Below are 14,749 nucleotides of genomic sequence, written 5' to 3' on the forward strand. Positions count from 1 at the left end.
CTTATGGAAAAAGGGTATATTGTATAACTATAGAAACTCCTCTCTTGCTTTGGGCCGTTTTGTGGACTTTGGGTTAGACATTTTAGCTGGACCTGGCAACCCTGCACAGATCATTTGCAGCCGTTTACTGCTACTAGCTAGCTATGATAACTAGCTCAAAGGCAATGGCATTTGCTATCAAGCCATAAACGTGCATAATATCTAACAAGGGGAGCGAGGGCAGGAAAAATTATGAAACGATGATCCACACTGAATGACTCATCTGCCCGTAGTTTGAGAAGTGGGAACGTGCGTCACCTGCTTCTGATCTGCAGCTTTATTGGTCTAATTATGTTGGTAACCAGTTTATAATAGCAAAAATGCACCCAGGGGGGGTTGTGGTATATGGCCAATACGGCTGGATACAGCTGTTAATCGATAGAGAAGGGAGAGGCTAGACGGACACGCCTGGTGCCCAAATCGATGGCGTTTGTTGCGCAGCGAGTCGAGATGAACGGCTGTGTTTCAGTCAGTCATCCTTTAGTTTATACTTGTGGCTAGAAACTTCAGCGAGAATTTGAAACGTGTCTGCCGAAACTGGGATTTGGGAGTCTTCTGAATCTTTCAGTTTTGATCAGTGATTATAATTCTTTTTGTAAGAAAATTTTAAACGTTAATGCCGTAACTTTGGACATATTCGGCGAAAAAGACAATACATCTTTGCCTACACTACCGAGCAACTTCATACTGCGGCAAGAGGGAGCGAAAGACACTGCCCAGTGTTGTGTTGCAGGCATGCAGCTTAAACTCTCCCCATTGAGCAGTTGTAGACTGTATCAGGGTGACATCAATGGTTACTATCAATATTACAAGTTATTTCTTGTGTAGGCTGCTATCCTACTCAAAATAAAATCAAGTGGGATGGAACAGTTTGGAGATGGTGACCAATACAAGTTATTTATTCCTCTCCCATAAAAATAAACATCACTTTATTTTACAAGTTTTAACTAGTACCATGCTGCTGTTGCTGCCAGCTGGGTCTGGGAAGGGATCTTCAGGATGACAGCCTGAACCAAATCCATTAGTCTTCACACTCGACATGCATCATCAATTTGGGCACCAGGTGTGTCCGTATAGCTTATCCAGATAGAAAGGGCCAAGATTATAAAAGGCCAATATCGGTCGTTCTTTTCCATCCTAATGTTAGCAGAGTCTACAGTACTCAATCTCAGACCCTCCTTGCTTATTGTGTAATAGGTTTGTACTCTAATGAAAATAATCAAAAGGACATTCATTTCTTTTATTTAAATATAACCATTTCACTCCACAACAAAAATGATACTCATTTGTGAACTGACACGGACTCAAAATATACATCATAACTGTGAGTATGAAACAAATAGGACCATTTACACTATAAACTTTCTTAAAAATACATGGAAATACTAAGCGTTCCCTAAATGGGCTTTGCTTTGCAGGAAATTCAGTAAAAAGTTTCCTTGTACAGTACGCCACTCAGTCTAAGACACTGCATCTCAGTGCAAGGGGAATCACTGCAGTATCTGATTCGAATCCAGCCTGTTTCACATCCGGCAGTGATTGGGAGTCCCATAGGGCGGTGCACAATTGGCCCAGCGTCGTCCGGATTTGGCCGGGGTAGGCCATCATTGTAAATAAGAATTTGTCCTTAATAACTGACTTGCCTAGTTAAATAAAAGGTTAGATTTAATATATATATATATATATATATATATATATATTCCTTTTGGCAAGAATTAAGTTTTTGTTTTTCATCTTCACATTTTCATTCATTAACCATATCATGTATATTCTAGTGCAATTTCACCAGCATAGTATGGCTTCATCTTATAAATCATTTTATAAATCATTGCTTATTAATCTTTAAAAAAAATCTATGTAAATTAAACTCCATAAAACATGTCATATTCACTAGGTGGGGATACGTTTTTCCGAAAACCAATTCATATGAAATAGCAATCATGTTATGAACTCTGAAATCAAAGTAAACTATTTTGTCATCATAAAAACACGAGTGACAACTTATTCAGTTTTGATATTTAGTAAATAAATAAAAATATACACTAAAAAATGTCAAAAGTTTTAGGAAACCTACTCATTCAAAGGTTTTTCTTTAATTTACTATTTTCTACATTGTCGAATAATAGTAGACATCAATACTATGAAATAACACATACGGAATCATGTAGTAACCCAACATTTTTAAACAACTAAATATATTTTATATTTCGAGATTCTTCAAATAGCCACCCTTCGCCTTGATGACAGCTTTGCACACTGTTGGCATTCTCTAAACCAGCTTCATGAGGTGGTCACCTGGAATGAATTTCAATTAACAGATGTGCCTTCTGAAAAGTTAATTCGTTTGAGCCAATCAGCTGTGTATACAGAAGATAGCCCTATTTGGTAAAATACCAAGTCTATATCATGGGAAGAACCTCAAATAAGCAAAGAGAAACGACAGTCCATCATGACTAAGAAATGGTCAGTCAATATGGAAAATTTCAAGAACTTTAAAAGTTCTTCAAGTGCAGTCGCAAAAACCATCAAGCCCTATGAGGAACCTGGCTCTTATGAGGACCGCCGCAGGAATGGAAGACCCAGAGTTACCTCTGCTGCAGAGGATAAGTTCATTCGAGTTACCAGCCTCAGAAATTGCAGCCCAAATAAAATGTTTCACAGAGTTCAAGTAACAGACATCTCAACATCAACTGTTCAGAGGAGACTGTGTGAATTAGGCCTTCATGATTGAAATGCTGCAAAGAAACCACTACTAAAGGACACCAATAAGAAGAGAGACTTGCTTGGCCAAGAAACACGAGCAATGGACATTAGACCGGTGGAAATTATTGGAGATTTTTAGTTCCAACTGTCAGTCTCACACTGATAAGGATGACCTCAGCATGTGTATTTCTATGGTTACCTGCAAGGAAACACGTGCCGTCATCATTGCTTTGCACAAAAAGGGCTTCACAGGCAAGGATATTGCTGCCAGTAAGATTGCACATATCAACCATTTATCGGATCATCAAGAACCTCAAGGAGAGTGGTTCAATTGTTGTGAAGAAGGCTTCAGGGTGCCCGAGAAAGTCCAGCAAGCGCCAGCACCAGTACAGAGCTTGCTCAGGAATGGCAGCAGGCAGGTGTGAGTGCATCTGCACGCATAGTGAGGCGAAGACTTTGAAGATGGCCTGGTGCCAAGAAGGGCAGCAAAGAAGCCACCTCTCGAGGAAAAACATCAGGGACAGACTGATATTCTGCAAAAGGTACAGGGATTGGACTGCTGAGGACTGGGGTAAAGTCATTTTCCCTGATGAATCCCCTTTCCGATTGTTTGTGGCATTCGGAAAAAAGCTTATCCGGAGAAGACAAGTGAGCGCTACCATCAGTCCTGTGTCATGCCAACAGTAAGGCATCCTGAGACCATTCAAGTGTGGGGTTGCTTCTCAGCCAAGGGAGTAGGCTAACACACAATTTTGCCTAAGAACACAGCCATGAATAAAGAATGGTACCAACACATCCTCCGAGAGCAACTTCTCCCAACCATCCAGGAACAGTTTGGTGACGAACAATGCCTTTTCCAGCATGATGGAGCACCTTGCTATAAGGCAAAAGTGATAAGTGGCTTGGGTAACAAAACATCGATATTTTGGGTCCATGGCCAGGAATCTCCCCAGACCTTAATCCCATTGAGAACTTGTGGTCAATCCTCAAAAGGCGGGTGGACAAACAAAAACCCACAAATGCTGACAAACTCCAAGCATTGATTATGCAAGAATGGCCTGCCATCAGTCAGGATGTGGCCCAGAAGTTAATTGACATCATGCCAGGGCAGATTGCAGAGGTCTTGAAAAAGAAGGGTCAACACTGCAAATACTGACTCTTTGCATCAACTTCATGTAATTGTCAATAAAAGCTTTTGACACTTATGAAATGCTTGTAATTAGAGTTCAGTATTCCATAGTAACATCTGACAAAAATATCTAAAGACACAAGCAGCAAACGTTGTGAAAATTAATATTTGTGTCATTCTCAAAACTTTTGGCCACGACTGTAGAAGATAATGACGTAGGCAGTGACATCACTAGGGCTGGACTTAAAATAACTTGGGACATTTTCTTTGATGCAAAACTTACTTGTAAACATGCGTTATGTTCCTGTTGTCAACTTATGTCTGCAATTTAATTAATAAAAGGTTTTTGAATTATGTAATTGAAGATATTGTCACAATGCTAATTTAACAAATGAGACAATGATTGACAAGGAACAAAGAAACTAACCTTAACAGGGTGCTTTGCTGGTGAAACTGTCTGTGATTTATTTAGAATTCAAGGCAAACTTAACCAGCATGGCTACCACAGCATTCTGCAGCGATACGCTGCATAAAAGGGAACATTTAAACAACACAATGTAACTCCAAGTCAATCACACTTCTGTGAAATCAAACTGTCCACTTAGGAAGCAACGCTGATTGACAATAAATTTCACATGCTGTTTTGCAAATGGAATAGACAACAGGTTGAAATTAAAGGCAATTAGCAAGACACCCCCAATATAGGAGTGGTTTTGCAGGTGGGGACCACAGACCACTTCTCAGTTCCTATGCTTCCTGGCTGATGTTTTGGTCACTTTTGAATGCTGGCGGTGCTTTCACTCTAGTGGTAGCATGAGACGGAGTCTACAACCCACACAAGTGGCTCAGGTAGTGCAGCTCATCCAGGATGAGACATTAAATGCGAGTTGTGGCAAGAAGGTTTGCTGTGTCTGTCAGCGTAGTGTCCAGAGCATGGAGGTGCTACCAGAAGACAGGCCAGTACATCAGGAGACGTGGAGGAGGCCGTAGGAGGGCAACAACCCAGCAGCAGGACCGCTACCTCCGCCTTTGTGCAAGGAGGAGCAGGAGGAGCACTGCCAGAGCCCTGCAAAATGACCTCCAGCAGGCCACAAATGTGCATGTGTCTGCTCAAACGGTCAGAAACAGACTCCATGAGGGTGGTATGAGGGCCCGACGTCCATAGGTGGGGGTTGTGCTTACAGCCGAACACCGTGCAGGACGTTTGGCATTTGCCAGAGAACACCAAGATTGGCAAATTCGCCACTGGCGCCCTGTGCTCTTCACAGATAAAAGCAGGTTCACACTGAGCACGTGACAGACGTGACAGAGTCTGGAGACGTCGTGGAGAACATTCTGCTGCCTGCAACATCCTCCAGCATGACCGGTTTGGCGGTGGGTAAGTCATGGTGCGGAGTGGCATTTCTGTGGGGGGCCGCACAGCCCTCCATGTGCTCGCCAGAGGTAGCCTGACTGCCATTAGGTACCGAGATGAGATCCTCAGACCCCTTGTGAGACCATATGCTGGTGCGGTTGGCCCTGCGTTCTTCCTAATGCAAGACGATGCTAGACCTCATGTGGCTGGAGTGTGTCAGCAGTTCCTGCAAGAGGAAGGCATTGATGCTATGGACTGGCCCGCCCGTTTCCCAGACCTGAATCCAATTGAGCACATCTGGGACATCATGTCTCGCTCCATCCATCAACGCCACGTTGCACCACAGACTGTCCAGGAGTTGGCGGATGCTTTAGTCCAGGTCTGGGAGGAGATCCCTCAGGAGACCATCCTCCACCTCATCAGGAGCATTCCAAGGCGTTGTAATGAGGTCATACAGGCACGTGGAGGCCACACACACTACTGAGCCTCATTTTGACTTGTTTTAAGGACATTACACCAAAGTTGGATCAGTGTGTAGTGTGGGGTTCCACTTTAATTTTGAGTGTGACTCCAAATCCAGACCTCCATGGGTTGATACATTTGATTTCCATTGATCATTTTTGTGAGATTTTGTTGTCAGCACATTCAACTATGTAAAGAAAAAAGTATTTAATAAGAATATTTCATTCATTCAGATCTAGGATTGTTATTTTAGTGTTCCCTTTATTTTTCTGAGCAGTGTACATGATTCCATAGGTGTTATTTCATAATTTTGATGTCTTCACTATTATTCTACAATGTAGAAAACAAAAAAAACTACCTTGAATGAGTATGACCGGTAGTGTGTGTGTGTATATATATATATATATATATATATTTTTTTTTTTTATCTATGAAAGTGTCATGTTACTTTTAACTCCAACGCTACTCTTTCAATGAGTGGACACAGTTCTATACTAACCCAATTTCTCAAAGCACAGTGGTGCTCGACTAGCCTGATCCCAGGCCTGTTTTGATGTCTTGCTGACATTGGCCAGAACGCACAAACAGATCTGGGACAAGCATAGTGGTTGACAGAAGGAAGAGTCAAAGGACTGCCATGTCTTCTGCTCGTGGCGTCCCTAGCTCCTCAGCAAACCTCAGATCTATTGCTTTGTACAGGCTTTGAAGAAGCTTCAGGTAAACAGAATTGTTAATAGACAGACATGTTAAAAAATGACAGATGTCTGTATCAAATGTATATCAAGTAGATGTGGAGGGTATTGGCTTGGTCCATGTGCCCTTTGCTTGAAGCTGTAAAAGAACTCCAATGTCAAGCCTTAATTCCCACAACGCATATACATTGTAATGTCAAAAAACACAAAACTATATGGACCAAAAATATAAACGCAAAATGTAACAATTTCAAAGATTTGACTAAGTTACAGTTCATATAAGGAAATAAGTCAATTGAAAGAAATTCTTTATCCCCTAATTAATGGATTTCATATGACTGGGCAGAGTTGCAGCCATGGGTGGGACTGAGGGGGCATAGACACACCCATCGGGGAGCCAGGCCCAGCGAATCAGAATGATTCTTCCCCACAAAAAGGCTTTATTACAGACAGTAATACTTCTCAGCACCCCTCCCACCCCTCCTCAGACAATCCCGCAGGTGAAGAAGCCAGATGTGCAGGTCCTGGGCTGGCGTGGTTACACGTGTTCTGCAGTTGTGAGACTGTTTGGAAGAACTGTCAAATGTTAGAGGCAGATTATGGTAGAGAAATGTACATTAAATTCTCTGGCAACAGCTCTGGTGGACATTCCTGCAGTCAGCATGCCAATTGCACGCTCCCTTAAAAGTAGAGACATTTGTGGCATTGTGTTGTGTGACAACCCTGCACATTTTAAAGTGGCTATTTATTGTCCACAGCACAAGGTGCACCTGTGTAATAATCATGCTGTTTAATCAGCCTCTTGATATGCCACACCTGTAAGGTGGATGGAGAAATGGAGGAGAAAAGAAGAAATGCACACTAACAGGGATCTAAACAAATTTGTGCATAACATTTGAGAGAACCAAGCTATTAGTTCGTATGGATATTTTAATTTAATGAAACATGGGATTCAACACTATACATGTTGCGTTTATATTTTTGTTCAGTGTAGTAAAGGTGAGTCAATCACCTTAAAAGTGGATGGAGCACTAGCAAAATAACATGCGTCTCTCTCCCTCCCTAGGGGGGTTGAATTCGAACCCTCTCTCCCCCTAACCAGTCAGTCAGTGTGGGTGTGTGTGTAAAAGTGCAGTTGAGGCCTCCATTTCGGACTTCACCAGACTAATTAAGAACCAGGCTCACCCTGAACGCTCGGTCCTTATTTAAGGGTTGATAATCCTTTATTTGGACCTTGGCTCCCCCTCATATTCGTGAGGAGAAGTTGATGCTGGTTACCATCTTCTGGATCTTGTCCTCATTCTTCAGGATGTTGGACTTGACGGCGCAGACCTTGTCCTGCTGCTCCTTGATCAGCTGCTCAAGCTCGGCTAGCTCGGCCTTCAGAGGCTCCACCGCGCTGTCCATCACTCTGGAAAAGATGTACACACGCCAAAATATAAATGTATGCCAAGTCGTGTGTGTGTGAGAATGTGTGTGTTGGTGGTCTTCCAGATCTGTTGCTGCATCAGGGCCTGTGTGTGCTCCTTGTTTTGCTACCTCCAGGCTTTAGTGCAGGGCTCTCCAACCCTGTTCCTGAAGAGCTACCCTCCTGTAGGTTTTCGCGCCAACCCCAGTTGTAACTAACCCGATTCAGCTTATCCACCAACTAATTATTAGAATCAGGTATCTAGATTAGGATTGGAGCAAAAACCTACAGGATGGTAGCTCTAAAGGAACAGGGTTGGAGTACCCTGCTTTAGTGTGTGTTTGTGTAAGATGTGTGTGTGTGTGTGTGTGTAGCCCTCCAAACCTCTGTTCATGCAGCAGGGCCTGCCCATGTTCCTTGTTCTCCCTCCTCCAGGTGTGCAGCTCATTCTGCATGGCGTCCATGTCCTCCTGGATGTAATCCATGATCTTGCCTAGGGGCAAGGCGCTGCGGCACACCGTCTGGATGGACGAGCGCAGCCGCTCAATCTCCCTAGACACCAGGTCCCGCTCCTTCTTCCTGGACACCTCCGACACCAGGCTCTGGGTCTGGAGAGAAGGAGGGATGATGGATAGATGGAGGGAACTATGCAGTTTTTTTTTTTTTTTACGTGTTATTTCTTACACTAGTACCCCAGGTCATCTTAGGTTTCATTACATACAGCCGAGAAGAACTACTGAATATAAGATCAGCGTCAACTCACCATCAGTACGACCAAGAATATGTTTTTCGCGATGCGGATCCTGTGTTCTGCCTTACAACCAGTGCAACAGAGTGGATTACATGCAGCGACCCAAAAAAACGACTCAGAAAAAGAGGGAAACGAAGCGGTCTTCTGGTCAGACTCCGGAGACGGGCACACCGTGCACCACTCCCTAGCATTCTTCTTGCCAATGTCCAGTCTCTTGACAACAAGGTTGATGAAATCCGAGCAAGGGTAGCATTCCAGAGGGACATCAGAGACTGTAAGGTTCTCTGCTTCACGGAAACATGGCTAACTGGAGAGACGCTATCCAAAGCGGTGCAGCCAGCGGGTTTCTCCACGCATCGCGCGGACAGAAACAAACATCTTTCTGGTAAGAAGAGGGGCGGGGGCGTATGCCTTATGACTAACGTGACATGGTGTGATGAAAGAAACATACAGGAACTCAAATCCTTCTGTTCACCTGATTTAGAATTCCTCACAATCAAATGTAGACCGCATTATCTACCAAGAGAATTCTCTTCGATTATAATCACAGCCGTATATATCCCCCCCCCCCCCCAAGCAGACACATCGATGGCTCTGAACGAACTTTATTTAACTCTCTGCAAACTGGAAACGATTTATCCGGAGGCTGCATTCATTGTAGCTGGGGATTTTAACAAGGCTAATCTGAAAACAAGACTCCCTAAATTTTATCAGCATATCGATTGCGCAACCAGGGCTGGAAAGACCCTGGATCATTGTTACTCTAACTTCCGCGACGCATATAAGGCCCTGCCCCGCCCCCCCTTTCAGAAAAGCTGACCACGACTCCATTTTGTTGATCCCTGCCTACAGACAGAAACTAAAACAAGAAGCTCCCACGCTGAGGTCTGTCCAACGCTGGTCTGACCAAGCTGACTCCACACTCCAAGACTGCTTCCATCACGTGGACTGGGAGATGTTTCGTATTGCGTCAGACAACAACATTGACGAATACGCTGATTCGGTGTGCGAGTTCATTAGAACGTGCGTTGAAGATGTCGTTCCCATAGCAACGATTAAAACATTCCCTAACCAGAAACCGTGGATTGATGGCAGCATTCGTGTGAAACTGAAGGCGTGAACCACTGCTTTTAATCAGGGCAAGGTGTCTGGTAACATGACTGAATACAAACAGTGCAGCTATTACCTCCGCAAAGCTATCAAACAAGCTAAGCGCCAGTACAGAGACAAAGTAGAATCTCAATTCAACGGCTCAGACACAAGAGGCATGTGGCAGGGTCTACAGTCAATCACGGACTACAGGAAGAAACCCAGCCCAGTCACGGACCAGGATGTCTTGCTCCCAGGCAGACTAAATAACTTTTTTGCCCGCTTTGAGGACAATACAGTGCCACTGACACGGCCTGCAACGAAAACATGCGGTCTCTCCTTCACTGCAGCCGAAGTGAGTAAGACATTTAAACGTGTTAACCCTCGCAAGGCTGCAGGCCCAGACGGCATCCCCAGCCGCGCCCTCAGAGCATGCGCAGACCAGCTGGCCGGTGTGTTTACGGACATATTCATCAATCCCTATACCAGTCTGCTGTTTCCACATGCTTCAAGAGGGCCACCATTGTTCCTGTTCCCAAGAAAGCTAAGGTAACTGAGCTAAACGACTACCGCCCCGTAGCACTCACATCCGTCATCATGAAGTGCTTTGAGAGACCATATCACCTCCACCCTACCTGACACCCTAGACCCACTCCAATTTGCTTACCGCCCAAATAGGTCCACAGACGATGCAATCTCAACCACACTGCACACTGCCCTAACCCATCTGGACAAGAGGAATACCTATCTGAGAATGCTGTTCATCGACTACAGCTCGGCATTCAACACCATAGTACCCTCCAAGCTCGTCATCAAGCTCGAGACCCTGGGTCTCGACCCCGCCCTGTGCAACTGGGTACTGGACTTCCTGACGGGCCGCCCCCAGGTGGTGAGGGTAGGCAACAACATCTCCTCCCCGCTGATCCTCAACACTGGGGCCCCACAAGGGTGCGTTCTGAGCCCTCTCCTGTACTCCCTGACCTCACCCATGACTGCGTGGCCACGCACGCCTCCAACTCAATCATCAAGTTTGCGGACGACACAACAGTGGTAGGCTTGATTACCAACAACGACGAGACGGCCTACAGGGAGGAGGTGAGGGCCCTCGGAGTGTGGTGTCAGGAAAATAACCTCACACTCAACGTCAACAAAACTAAGGAGATGATTGTGGACTTCAGGAAACAGCAGAGGGATCACCCCCCCCATCCACATCGATGGAACAGTAGTGGAGAGGGTAGCAAGTTTTAAGTTCCTCGGCATACACATCACAGACAAACTGAATTGGTCCATTCACACAGACAGCATCGTGAGGAATGCGCAGCAGCGCCTCTTCAACCTCAGGAGGCTGAAGAAATTCGAGAGCATCCTGGCGGGCTGTATCACCGCCTGGTATGGCAACTGCACCGCCCTCAACCGTAAGGCTCTCCAGAGGGTAGTGAGGTCTGCACAACGCATCACCGGGGGCAAACTACCTGCCCTCCAGGACACCTACACCACCCGATGCTACAGGAAGGCCATAAAGATCATCAAGGACATCAACCACCCGAGCCACTGCCTGTTCACCCCGCTGTCATCCAGAAGGCGAGGTCAGTACAGGTGCATCAAAGCTGGGACCGAGAGACTGAAAAACAGCTTCTATCTCAAGGCCATCAGACTGTTAAACAGCCACCACTAACATTGAGTGGCTGCTGCCAACACACTGACACTGACTCAACTCCAGCCACTTTAATAATGGGAATTGATGGGAAATGATGTAAATATATCACTAGCCACTTTAAACAATGCTACCTTATATAATGTTACTTACCCTACATTATTCATCTCATATGCATACGTAGATACTGTACTCATCGACTGCATCCTTATGTAATACATGTATCACTAGCCACTTTAACTATGCCACTTGGTTTACATACTCATCTCATATGTATATACTGTACTCGATATCATCTACTGTATCTTGCCTATGCTGCTCTGTACCATCACTCATTCATATATCCGTATGTACATATTCTTTATCCCCTTACACTGTGTATAAGACAGTCGTTTTTTGGAATTGTTAGTTAGATTACTTGTTCGTTATTACTGCATTGTCGGAACTAGAAGCACAAGCATTTCGCTACACTCGCATTAACATCTGCTAACCATGTGTATGTGACAAATAAAATTTGATTTGATTTGATTTGGATAGAGGGAAGGGGTGGATAGATGGATGGGGTAGGAGAGAAGCCAAGAAAGATTGTTACAATATAGAAAAACAGGATTTAGGATGTTTGTGCTTTTCTAATGAATAATTTTCATGTTCGTGCAAGTGACTGATTGAACAAATCCTCACAATCAGTATCTGCAATTTGGCAGTACACCCAGACCCTTGCTTTAAGAACAAAAGATCTCTCAGTTTCAAGGTCTCAGCTTAGAGAAGAAGCCTCGTGAGGTATTGGTCGGTCACATGAATGAAGTGAACGTTAATGATGAATTAATTGTGAATGATGAATAAAGCTAAATCATGCAAATATAACTTGTCTGCAGTATATAGCATAACTAACGGGACTGCCCCGGTAGAGCTCCTGATGGACATGTGTACTTGGTGCATTGAGTTGGTTGGAACCTCTGCAGCGCGCTGATAATAAAGAATGATTCATTTAAGATTGACTTCGAGTGTCCCTGTGTAGAATTTTCACAACAATTTGGCGTCAACGAACAGGATGATTGATTCTGCCTGCAGAGCTTTCCAGTGGGGGTCTGTGAGGATAACCGGTGGCGCATTTCATGAAGCGTGAGGGAAATTTCCATCTGACCAAAAGACCCGCCCAGACCAGATCCTTACTGTGAGCTGCCCTGGAGGAGACACATTCCCCGCGAGCAATTGAGGGACATGTCTTCTGATTTCAGTAAGTCAGTTTAAATGAATTTGTAAAAAAAAAAAAGTGCTTTTATTATCCAAATTTCAATCTACTTAATAAGCAAATTTCTATCCTGTTATTATCCCCATTTCAATCAGCTTAACAGTTTCCACTCTCACACAACGTTCACATCTACATTGACTACACTCACACAATTCACATTCACTTTGTGCTGTTACTTGCAGGAGGGTACCACTAGTCCTAAGTCAAGTAACAGCACGAAGTGAATGTGAGTTGTGTGAGTGTAGTGAACGTGAAAGCTCTGTGAGAGTGGAAACTATTAAGATAATTGAAAATTGGGACAATAGCAGGATAGAAAAGTTCCTATTAAGCAGATTTAAATTTGGAAAATAAAAGCTTGAAATTTGGATATTAAGAAATATTAGTTAGGTGGTTGAAATTTGGATAATATATACTGAGTGAATGTGTGAAAGTATGTGTGTTATTCTATAGGCATGTTATTTTATTCTATATGCATAGACTATAGAGTCTATAGAAAACATAGCATTTATGACTATATAAACTATTGATACTATGGATGCTATAGGGACTGTGATGCTATAGGGACGGATAGACACTGTAGAGACTATGGCGACTGTAGAGACTATAGAGGAACCATGGCGGTGATACATATGACAGAAGAAGGTTAGAGCTAATCTTATAGAGAAGGGCAAGTAACGGTACCATGAAAAGCCCCGCTGACGTGTCTACATGGGCTGCAGCCACTACTGGTAGCATATGGTGTTATTATATATGTATGTGACACATATGGTGCTGAGATGCACATGGGGTAATTAGGGAGATTACCGAGTGTGTTTGGGAATAGTACTAAGTGAATGTGGATGTGAGAGTTGTGGGAGTGTGGAAAGTACGTGTTAAACGGATTGAAATTTGGATAATAAGATACATTATTACGATTAAGTACTGAGTGAATAAGAGCTGTCAGGAGACTGGCTCCGGTGTGAAAGAGGTAATATAGAAGATTACTGAGCGTGTGTCTGAATGGATAACCCAGCCAGTTCTGTGAGCTGAGTATTTTGATCTATAACGTTATCTACAGTTAATATAAACCCAGCAAAAAAAGAAACGTCCTCTCCCTGTCAACTACGTTTATTTTCAGCAAACTCATTTTGGATATATATCGACAGAATTAATCGAACAAAAGGACCATTTGTGATGTTTATGGGACATATTGGAGTGCCAACAAAAGAAGCTAGTCAAAGGTAAGGCATGAATTATATTTTTATTTCTGTGTTTTGTGTCGCGCCTGCAGGGTTGAAATATGCTTTCTCTCTTTGTTTACGGAGGTGCTATCCTAAGATAATACCATTGTCTGCTTTCGCCGAAAAGCCTTTTTGAAATCTGACATGGCTGGATTCACAACAAGTGTAGCTTTAATTTGGTATCTTACATGTGTGATTTCATGATAGTTAGATTTTTATAGTCATTTATTTGAATTTGGCGCTCTGCATTTTTCCTGGCTTTTGGCCAGGTGGGACGCTAGCGTCCCACATATCCCAGAGAGGTTAACGACCATCCCACAGGTGCATGTTCAATAATTGTTTATGGTTCATTGAACAAGCATGGGAAACAGTGTTTAAACACTTTACAATGAAGATCTGTGAAGTTATTTGGATTTTTACGAATTATCTGTGAAAGACAGGGTCCTGAAAAAAGGGATATATGTATAGGAAGTGGCGGCAAGCTAGTCTTCAGAGAAGGCTAGAGGGCAGGAGGCCCCACTGACAATTGTTGGCATTTATAAAGAGAAGTGTCTACGTGGTCTGAAAACCACTGAAGATACATGTGGTAAATACCGAAGAAGTGTCTCTGTGTGTCTGCAGCCATTACTAATATAGCACAGTGTTATTTTATATGTATAAGATGTTGTGGCAAAAGAACCGTTGAAGATGCATATGGCATAGGATGTAACGATAGTCTACGTGGTCTGAGAACCACTGATAATCGCACAAGGTGTTACTGTAGGCATTTTGAGTCGTTGAAGATGCACATGAGTGGTGTGATGTCTGTAGGGATTCACGAAAATCGCAAATGAAATGAAATGAATATGCTAGCTCTCAAGCTTAGCCTTTTGTTAACAACAATGTCATCTCAGATTTTCAAAATATGCTTCTCAACCATAGCAAAACAAGCATTTGTGTAACAACTAGCGCAGCCAGCGTAGCATTTAGCGTTATCATCAGCAGGCAACATTTTCA

The 14,749-nt window shown here is 43.6% G+C and overlaps 1 protein-coding gene across 5 annotated transcripts in view; it reads right to left on the reverse strand.

The window, feature by feature from the left end:
- Positions 1 to 6,101: 6,101 nt before the first annotated feature.
- The window catches only part of LOC109865588 (TRAF3-interacting protein 1), a 49,658-nt gene continuing 41,010 nt past the window's right edge, over positions 6,102 to 14,749 (reverse strand). For 4 of the 5 annotated variants that reach the window (XM_031793945.1, XM_020453900.2, XM_031793936.1 and 1 more), the window contains 2 exons: positions 8,172 to 8,395; positions 6,102 to 7,790 (listed from right to left, as the gene is read on the reverse strand). In XM_031793945.1, the coding sequence (XP_031649805.1) occupies positions 7,625 to 7,790; positions 8,172 to 8,395 (390 nt within the window). In that variant the 3' untranslated portion in view covers positions 6,102 to 7,624. The remainder of the gene's footprint in view (positions 7,791 to 8,171; positions 8,396 to 14,749) is intronic. The other variant, XR_004203643.1, reaches the window with a different exon arrangement.

Source organism: Oncorhynchus kisutch, linkage group LG2 (genome assembly GCF_002021735.2).
Source record: "Oncorhynchus kisutch isolate 150728-3 linkage group LG2, Okis_V2, whole genome shotgun sequence".
NCBI classification, from domain to species: Eukaryota; Metazoa; Chordata; class Actinopteri; order Salmoniformes; family Salmonidae; genus Oncorhynchus; species Oncorhynchus kisutch.